The sequence below is a fragment of the Arachis stenosperma genome, chromosome 6 (genome assembly GCF_014773155.1).
Source record: "Arachis stenosperma cultivar V10309 chromosome 6, arast.V10309.gnm1.PFL2, whole genome shotgun sequence".
NCBI classification, from domain to species: domain Eukaryota; kingdom Viridiplantae; phylum Streptophyta; class Magnoliopsida; order Fabales; family Fabaceae; genus Arachis; species Arachis stenosperma.
Window position 1 is genome coordinate 16,676,040 of NC_080382.1, and position 10,244 is coordinate 16,686,283.

Consider the following 10,244-nt stretch of genomic DNA (forward strand, 5'->3'; position numbering starts at 1 on the left):
CGGTGCAGCGATTAGAGTTCGGAGTAGGAAGTTATCTTGATTTGAAATTAGAATTTGGGTTTGGGCTCCATGTTCAGCCCCTCCCCTCTTGATTCAGCGTTTTTCATGGAATGAGAAAGAAAGATGGCTGAGTTTGTTATTTATATGATGGGCTATAGTCCATAAATTCGGTTCGTTTGGTTCAGTCTGTTTGACTCAATTTTAAGCCAAATTTCTTAAAACTAGTATCAAAATTCTTATTTTAATTAGTTATATTTTACTAAAACATAAAATTCAATTTTTTAATTTATTTAATTAATAATTAATTTATTAACTAATTATTCACGAATTTTACATATTTTACACAACTAACCAAACATATCAAATTTTAACCAATTAATCTTGAGTCTTAATTAATAAGTAACTTCAACTATTTCTAATTTCTTGCTACGTACGGTTCTCACTATAATGATCATTACTTCTTTTATTAAAAGGATATAAAATATTTTGTTATTATTGTGTTTGAGGCATGTATTTATTATCATTTATGAAAGGAACCATTATTAATTTAGAGAGTCACTGGATAAAGATATTTAAAATATTTTTTGTTAAAAATATTTTTTAATAATTAAAATTTAATATATATAATCGATTAAATCGTATTATTTTTATCAAAATTAGACTGAATAAATTGGTGAACCAAATTTTAAATCGGTCTCAATTAATATTTTTTTATAACAAATAACTACAATACTTAGCTTCTATTATACAGAAAATTACTAAAATACTATTATTATTATTATTATTATTATTATTATTATTATTATTATTATTATTATTATTATTAATTTTAAAAATTCTAACCTTTTTTTCTTTTTTCTATGCCATTGTAGAGTTAAAATTTAAAATTTTTAAAATTAATATATATAAAATAAAAATGTTTTAGTCATTTTTTTAAAATAAGAACATTGTAATTATTTTTTATAAAAAAAAAATATTAATTTAAATTGATTCAAAGTTTGATTCACTGATTTTTCAGTTAAATTGATTTATCTAATATAATTTTAACAAAAATAATACAATTTAATAGATTATATATATTAAATTTTAATTATTACAAAATAATATTCTAAACGTCTTTATCTGTGTGATTTTTATTAATTTATTAGTGTGTTTGAGTTAGATTGGGTCTCATATAGACATATACATACAATTTAGATTAGAGATACAACAATTATACGATATAAGTGTGATAAATTCTATATGAAATTTCGGATAACAAAATTGTACTTAGAACAGTCAATTTTTTCCCTTTCTTCTTTTAATCTATGTCCATTCACTAATTTGTATATATGAAAGAACCAAATTAAAATATTAACCCAATTTGTAAATTTAAAAAAATATTCAGATTAGAGTAAAAACAGAAGAGTACTAAAAAAGAATTAGAAAATTAAAATTAAGAATTTTGGAAAGGAAAATGGTTCTTTAGCTTAATTAACTTGACACTTTTATTATTAATAATTAGCATGTTCAGTAGTCACATCTTATTTATAGCCACATTATTGGAAGCGTAGCCATTGTAACCACCTTTTACAGATAATTATCTTCTACATCAAATCTTCTTTTTCTCCTTTCCATTCACAACTCTCTTATTCCATGAAACACTAGATGAGTATGAAAAAACATGTCATTTGAATTCTAGTTCATTGCCGTGGAGTTATTTATTTAATAATGCAAAACATAGACATTATATTCGACAATAGCATCGCCGGAGGTGGTGTTAAGCCAGAAAGTCTTGGCCTGAGCGTATCCACGTGCAAATCGGAAAACCCCGCTCCCTCCCACGATCGACATCTCCCTCACGCCGGAAAACACCGCATTCCTCCCCAACAAACTCACTGTGCTCCCATTGTACTTCCCTTCCATGAATGCAAAGTTCAACATCATCATTAGCCCCAGATCCTTTTGTGACGCAGACGCATAAATCCCCTGGGCTTTTCCTATGACCTTGGAGTTGGGCTCAGGCCCAACGGTTAAGGGGTCATCGGCCATCATTACGGCTCCGAAGAACGTGGGGGACGTAGCCGTCATTGCAGCTTGGGCCACCCTAACAGCGGTGGGGTTTTGGCCGCTGAGAATGTCGTGGAAGTAAAAGTGGAGGTGGCTAAGCTTCTCCTTGCGGAGGCCCAGTGATTTTGGAGACAGGCTTCGATCGAAACGAGGGTCTTTGGCGGTGATAAGGGTGGAGAAGAGGAGGGGAATGAAGAAGATAGAGAAGAGGGTTTTGGATATCGCCATTGCCATTGTGGTGTATGTTAGGTTTGAATTATTAGTAAGAGATGTTTGAATAAAGAGAAAGGGTTTCTCATTTTATAACAAGAGTTTCTTGTTTGTGGCTTGTGGCATTAATTACATGCATGGATTTCAATCTTTTACTCCAAGCTGTAAGATATAACGAAATGGCCAATTTTAGTATTTTACAGTGCTTATCCCTCAACAGCAGTGGGTGTGGATGATTGAATGTAATATTGACATCTTAGTAAATAATAACAACAGACAACAGTTAAGGAAGTAGAAACTCCTTGCCTAAATTTGAGATTTGATATCTAAACTGCCTATTAATATTGATCATATGGTATGAAAATGACGATTGTGTCATATTGAATATCCGACCATAATCATTATGGTTATACTTTTAGATATTTTTATAAGTCTTTAGAATGATATTTTAAAATTAATTTATCATTTTTAAAGTTAAAAACCTACTATATTATTTTATATATTAATGAATATATAGATTTTTAATGTTTTTTAACATTTCTGTCTATTGAAATTATTTTAAATTTTAAAATTAATTTTACAAAATATTTTTTTATAATATATACTTATTAAAAGTGCCTTTTATTTTAATTTATCAACTGTAGCTGTTACACTTTTTTGGCAATTATCTTTAGAAAATTAAATTTAATAAACTACATTTGAAAAATCAAAGTTTCATCAATTCGGACTTAGATTCACCAAATAAATTTTTTTCACACGGGTCAATAATTTGGAATATAATAAATATATATGGAAAAATAAATTTACCTGAACTATATATATATATATTTTGGTGACTTACCTGAACTAGATTAGAATGACTTTACTTGATTTATAGTTTGATTAAAACATTTACTTGATGTTGGAGAAATGCTTTGATGGAAGCTTGTGCTTTGGCGGTGACAAGAGTCACAATAAGAACAAGGAAAATAGAGAACAGTGTTTTGGATTTGGCCATAAGTGATCGTAGATAACTAGATGCCAATGTGTATGTTATCGAATAGGATTCTCAATTCCGCAGTGCAGTTTTTTTAATTCAATTTTGACTTCAGGTTGTCTTCATGAATGTAATTATATACGATAAGTCGATAACATATTCTTTTTAAATTAGTTAATACGAAGATTTAATAAAATTATATGATTAGTTAATATTCTTTTCAGTCTACTAATTTTTTTTATTTTAAAATATTTTTAACAATATATGTTTTCTTTGTATTATTAATTCAAAACATTTTAAATATATAATTGATTATGAATAGTAGTATCTTTATATAAATGTCCATATTTAATGTATAAATAGCATATATCAGTTAAAGAAAAAGTCTATTAAATTATTATTTTTATTAAAATTTAGTCAGTATTTAACTAGTAAAAGAAAAATGAGTAATTTTATATCATTAAATATAATCTCACATTATTAAAAATATTATTAATGTCTAATTAATGGTTATAAATCACAAAATTTATTACTGGCCTCTAACACTCTTCTTAGGCCCAGTTTAAAATAACTTAAATAATAAATTACTATATCAAAAATAACTTATAAATAAATTATTTTATATTTGAATTTTTAATTTTAAAAGTACTTATTTTATAAAAATGTGATAAAAAGTAGTAATATATATTATGAGAGAAGTCATTTTTTTAACCTTCTGTAAACTTTTAAATAGCTCTTTAAAAAACTATAATTTAATTTTAAAAATTGTACCAGATACTATTACTTATCATAAGTTAAAAATTAAAAAAAAAATTACTGTATAAAACTTTTCAAACGAACCTTAGTCAAATATGATGTTACAAAATACATACATACATATATACTTTTCTTTTGTGAAAGGATTAGAATAATATTACATAATTAATAAAATTTATTATTTTTATCAACATTTTAACCAATACTTTAAATTTTAGAAAATAAATTTTAAATTTTAATTTTAATAATATAAAAATAAAATATTAATTAAAAATATTGACTAATATTAATAAAAAAATATTACTCCTCAACATTTTTTATTGGATTAAGTTGAGTAGGTTAGAGATTTTTTTATATTAATAAAATTTCAAAAAACTAAATAAAAACTATCCAAGTATCTATTCTATTAATATTGTACATTTGTACTTTCACTACTCAATGACTTATTGAGGATAGTTGGGAGAGAAGAGGTCAAGAGGATACAGGGGTTAGTTGTATGTGTAGTGGCCTAGTTGGGGAACACTGTTATCTTTCCTGGAGTGATTCACGTGCTTATAGATTGTGAACCAGCAGGGTTGACAATGAATAAAGGAGGATAAGGTTTGGATTCTATTCTAATTTTATTTGTGAGTTAAATTTTTTTTTAAAATTTTATCTTATTCTATTTGTGAATTAAAAGTTTTTTAAATTTTAATTTTATCCGCACTCTAAAGTTTTAAATCCTACTATGTTCTATCTTATTCAAAGAAATAACAATTTTTTTAAAATAAATATAAAATTCAATCATTTTATATTTTATATATATTAATAAAATAAAAATAAAAATAAAAATACAAAATTAAATTTAAATTAAAATTAAAACTCCTTATATTTCACAAAAATTTAAAATTTATGTCCCCTTATATTTTGTATCGTATTATGTTCTATGTGTCAATATGAATATCATAAATTGTGACATTTTAAACGGAGATAAAATTTAGGGGGAATGTTAGGTAGATAATGACTATCTTAAATAACATGAACAATTACCAATCAAATAAAAATATACTATATCTTAATTTAATACTACTAATTTAAATTTATTCTTTTAATCTTATTAATTCATATTGTTCACATATTATTCAAAAATATGGTTGGTTACCTATACTTTTCCAAAACTTTATTCACCCATAAACTTTTGTTTCTAGAACCTCTTTCTCCTTTTTTCATCCGTTTTTTTTATGGTTTTGCTTTAAAAATTGTAAAATATATCAATAAATTCGTTTGCCAACTTAAATTTTGTGTGGCTAGAGATTTCATTTAAAATTTAAAGAGTATTTTAATATTTTATTGATATTAAAATATAAATTAATTATTAATTATTTTTAATTATATAAAATATTTAAAATATTTTTTATATTAATAAATAATAATATATAAATAAATGTGTTTAAATATGTTTAAAAATAAATAATATTTTTTATTAAAATACGGATAAACACAAAACATATATATAAATGTTTTATCCGAAATATGTCACGAGCTAACTCAACGAAATATCTTACAATTCATGGTACTTAACTTGTAAGTGCAAATGAAACCCATCACTGAGATCCTTACAGCTATCAAATTTTTATGGAAATTGACAAGTAGAGAATGTTATTAGGTCTACAACATTAGACTGATACACTTACACAACAATTATTTAAGACACAATTGATGATGAGTTAATGAAAAAGCAACAGCAAACCAAATAAAATTAAAGAAAAGAAGTAGTAAGAGACAACCTGCAACGTGGTCATGGAAGAACGAAATTCCTTGTTCTTGATTATTACCACCTAAAGAAGCTAATAATTAAGGCAAACGCAACCAAAGTAGGGTCAATAGTGGAAGACGTAGACATTGTATTCAACAACAGCATCCCCTGACGTTATATTGAACCAGTGTGTCTTGGCCTCACCATAACCATGCGCAAATCGGAAAACCCCACTGCCACCAACAATGGGCATCTCCCTCACGCTATTAAGCACCGCGTTCCGTCCAAACAAGCTTAACGTGCTGCCATTGTATTTCCCTTCACAGAACTCCAAGTTCACCACCATTAGCAACCCAATCTCGTCATGCGAAGCAGCCGCCCAGATTCCCTGGGCTTTCCCCACAATCTTGGAGCCGGGCTCAGGCCCCACGGTCAAGGGATCGTCCATGACGGCCACGGCTCCGAAGAGAGTGGAGGACTTTTTGGTTATTTGGGCCTGGGCGACTACAATGGCGGTGGGGTTTGGGCCGCTGGCAGTGTCGTGGAAGTAGAAATGGAGGTGAGTAAGCTTCTCCTTGCGGAGGCCTAGAAATGTGGGAGAGATGGTTCGATAGAAGCGAGGTTGTTTGGCTGTTACATGGGAAGAGAAGAGGAAGAAGAGGAGGGTGAATGTGGAGATGAGAGTTAATGGTTTGAGCATGGTGGCGTTGGTTGTTTGTTAGGAGACAAGGGTCAATGTGTGTGATCAGAGAAGAGGCAGGCTTTGTAGTGGACTAGCTAGTGGCCAATAAATATCTTAGACAAAAAGTTAAATTTAATCAATAGAAAAAGAGTATGTAATTTTACTAATATAATTTGAGTAAATGTCCAAAACGGTCATTAAATTTTAAATTACTATTCAATTTAGTCATTGACTTTTTAAAATAACCAATTAAATTCCTAAAATTTGAAAAAGTGCATTTTCGTTAGTTCCTTACAGAAGTGGTGTCTAAACGTTGCTGATGTGGCATTCCAGCTATATGCTGATATGTACCAAAGTTGAATTTGATTCAAATTGATATCTAAAATTGCTTAATAATATTCAAATTAGTCAATTTTCAATTATAAAACCCTAATCCCTAAATTATTGCCTTCTTTTCTTTGATCTCTTTGCTGTCTTCTTTTCTTCTTCGTCCTCTCCACTATCTTCCAATTCATATTCATCCTAAACTACAACATCAATACACTTACCTAAAAACTATTTTAATTACAAGTTAACGTGGTTGGATTAATTTGAAATTCAATACAGATTTAAATTATATGTATCCTTGCAGGTTCATCCATTAAGTTAAAATATATTTTTCACTTTTAAGAAGGTAATCATTATCATAATCTTCAAGGTCTTAATATTACTTTCTAAATTTGTCATTTTTCAATTGAACTCATGCAAATTTTTTTGTGAAATAGGTGTTGCACAAACTGGTTCTTCACCTCCATCAACCCAACAGAAAAAATTACAATGGATTTCATACTACAAAGTAAAAAACGCAGGTGAATCTAAACTCAAAGTGAAACTATCTTAAATTTTTTTTTTTTAGCCATAACCTTATCTCATGGTTTGGACAACCATAAAATAGTCTACTAAGATTCTCTGTCGTCGTTGAGTACTTTATCACCATCCGAAGTCTGCAATTATAGAAAATGATATTCTTACCTCCCCTGTTGCACATTTTTTTGCTGCCATAAGGTCTTCCTACAAAGTTGTTCCTACTTGAGCTACTTTGACTTCTCTCCCCACTACCCATCATCACTCATGCAGACAAGAAAACAAGATGAACTGGAAGATAGTGGAGAGGTCGAAGAAGAGAAGAAGATAGCGGAGAGGACGAAGAAGAGAAGAAGACAGCAGAGAGATCGAAGAAGAGAATACAATAATTTGGGGATTAGGGCTTTATAATTGAAAATGGACTAATTTGAATATTATTAAGCAATTTCAGGTGCCAATTTGAATCAAATTCAAGTTTAGTACACATCAGCATACAGCTGGAATGCCACATCATCAACGTTTAGACGGTACTTCTGCAAGGGACTAACGGAGATGCAGTTTTTCGAATTTTAGAGATTTAATTGGTCATTTTAAAAAGTCGAAGACTAAATTGAATAGCAATTTAAAATTCAGGGACCATTTTAAGCATTTATTCAATATAATTTTATACCATTAAAAATATTAATAATAATTCATTAATAGTTATAAATCACAAATTATACTTGTTCCTAGCACTATTGTATCTTAGAATATTAAAAATTTTGAAAAAGAAAAGACTTTGTTTAGCTTAATTAACTTGACACTTTTACAAGTAAATAATCATCCTTTTATCTCATCGGTCCATCTCATCTTTTCAGGCTTTTCCACCACCGTAATTACCCAACGTTCTTATCCCATGCTTTCTTCTTCTTCCTTCAAGTTACTTCTCTCCCTCGTTTACACTTTAACTTTTCTGAGTATCCATCTCATCCTATGAATTTTCCTTACCAAAACTAAAGAGTTTCCTCAATAAATTAAAAGTTCAAAACCATTAATTAACACATATCGTCATCGTCTACATATTTCACAACCTCAATCATCACAATCAAAACAGCGGGCTCCCATATTTAATCAATCCTTTGTATTAGCTACTTGTTGATTAATCAACCTCCAACTATTTTTTCATTTTTAATTTTGTCTTATCCAGAAAAAAAAACTAAGGAAAAAACACCACATATAATTAATGAAGAATTTTAGTAGAATCAACTCTAAAGTTAATTATTAGTATTTTTGTGAAACAAAATTTATTTTTAATGAGTATAATATTAATTTAATTAATTTATAAACAATTTTATCAGCATCTAAATTTTGTATGATTAAAAATAATTATATTCCACTTTTATTATTTAATAATTAACACATTCAGTAGTCGCATCTTACGACCACATATACATGAAATTTACATAGAATATATATATTGCAACCATAGCCGTTCTAGCCACCCCAAACATAGACCATACTTTACAAATAATCATCTCTATCAAATTTTGTTTTTCCTCTTTCCATAGACGACTCTCTTATTATTCCATGAAAGTTATTTAATTAATAATGCAAAACGTAGACATTATATTCGACAATAGCATCGCCGGAGGTGGTGTTAAGCCAGAAAGTCTTGGCCTGAGCGTATCCACGTGCAAATCGGAATACCCCGCTCCCTCCCACGATCGACATCTCCCTCACGCCGGAAAACACCGCATTCCTCCCCAACAAGCTCACTGTGCTCCCATTGTACTTCCCTTCCATGAATGCAAAGTTCAACACCATCAATAGCCCCAGATCATTTTGCGACGCCGACGCATAAATCCCCTGGGCTTTTCCTATGACCTTGGAGTTGGGCTCAGGCCCAACGGTTAAGGGGTCATCGGCCATCATTACAGCTCCGAATAACGTGGGGGACGTAGCCGTCATTGCAGCTTGGGCCACCCTAACAGCGGTGGGGTTTTGGCCGCTGAGAATGTCGTGGAAGTAAAAGTGGAGGTGGCTAAGCTTCTCCTTGCGGAGGCCCAGTGATTTTGGAGACAGGCTTCGATCGAAACGAGGGTCTTTGGCGGTGACAAGGGTGGAGAAGAGGAGGGGAATGAAGAAGATAGAGAAGAGGGTTTTGGATGAGGCCATTGCTGTTATTAGTTGTGTTTTGAATTAAGAAAAGAGAAAGGGTCCTCATTTTATAATGAAGAGATTATTTTGATAACAAGTTTCTTGTTTGTGACTTGTGGCATTAATTGCATGCATGGATTTCAATTTTTGATTCCAGGCAAGTGTAAGCTAAGGTATAACAACAATGGCCAAGTTTAGTATTTTACAGATCTCTTAACGGCAGTGGGTGTAGGTGATTGAATATAGTATTGATATCTTAGCAAATAACGACAGCAGTTAAAGAAGTAGAAACTCCTTGTCTAAATTTGACACAAAAAGTAGGCAAATTCTACAATGTTTAGTTTTCATATCTAAACTGCCTCCACACTGAGCATGAGTTACGGAGATATTTTAATTTTTAAATTAGAAGATTCAATACATATCTATATTCATTTATATCCTTTGTGAAATTTATGTTTATTAAAAATATTAAAATTAATTTAAAAATTAATTCATTTTGTATAGATTAAATGTGTATAATAGTAATAATAAATATGAAATTAGTTAAGAATTGGATATCATTTTTTTGGTGATGACAAGAATTCAATATAATACTTATTTTATCATTTAAAAAAATAAATATTTAATATAGTTAAAAATTATTATTTTTATAAGTTATACGTGATAAAATTGTTTTGTATTATATATAGGTGTTTGCTATGGTACGATGATAAATTTATACGTATCGATACGATAAAAACGTGGACAAATAAAAATTTGACACGTAACTTATATTATCCACGTCAGTATTTAAATTTTTTTTTAATATATATCATATCACTGATTTTACTAAAATATCCTTATAATTTATATAAAAT

The 10,244-nt window shown here is 29.3% G+C and overlaps 3 protein-coding genes across 3 annotated transcripts; all 3 read right to left on the reverse strand.

Moving 5' to 3' along the window:
- Nucleotides 1-1,704: 1,704 nt before the first annotated feature.
- LOC130933758 (dirigent protein 22-like) lies at nt 1,705-2,283 on the reverse strand. Its single transcript, XM_057863373.1, has one exon. It carries the CDS (start codon nt 2,281-2,283, stop codon nt 1,705-1,707), a length of 579 nt encoding a protein of 192 aa, XP_057719356.1.
- A 3,567-nt stretch (nt 2,284-5,850) lies between these two features.
- LOC130933759 (pterocarpan synthase 1-like) lies at nt 5,851-6,426 on the reverse strand. The gene has a single exon (XM_057863374.1). The coding sequence runs from the start codon at nt 6,424-6,426 to the stop codon at nt 5,851-5,853; it is 576 nt and encodes a 191-aa protein (XP_057719357.1).
- Nucleotides 6,427-8,832: 2,406 nt separating this feature from the next.
- On the reverse strand, nt 8,833-9,405 carry LOC130933760 (dirigent protein 22-like). Its single transcript, XM_057863376.1, has one exon. The coding sequence runs from the start codon at nt 9,403-9,405 to the stop codon at nt 8,833-8,835; it is 573 nt and encodes a 190-aa protein (XP_057719359.1).
- Between the last annotated feature and the right edge of the window lie 839 nt (nt 9,406-10,244).

Bases quoted from the DNA above. Each gene is read 5' to 3' on its own strand.
- LOC130933760 (XM_057863376.1), bottom strand. From the start codon at position 9,405: ATGGCCTCATCCAAAACCCTCTTCTCTATCTTCTTCATTCCCCTCCTC.
- LOC130933759 (XM_057863374.1), bottom strand. From the start codon at position 6,426: ATGCTCAAACCATTAACTCTCATCTCCACATTCACCCTCCTCTTCTTC.
- LOC130933758 (XM_057863373.1), bottom strand. From the start codon at position 2,283: ATGGCAATGGCGATATCCAAAACCCTCTTCTCTATCTTCTTCATTCCC.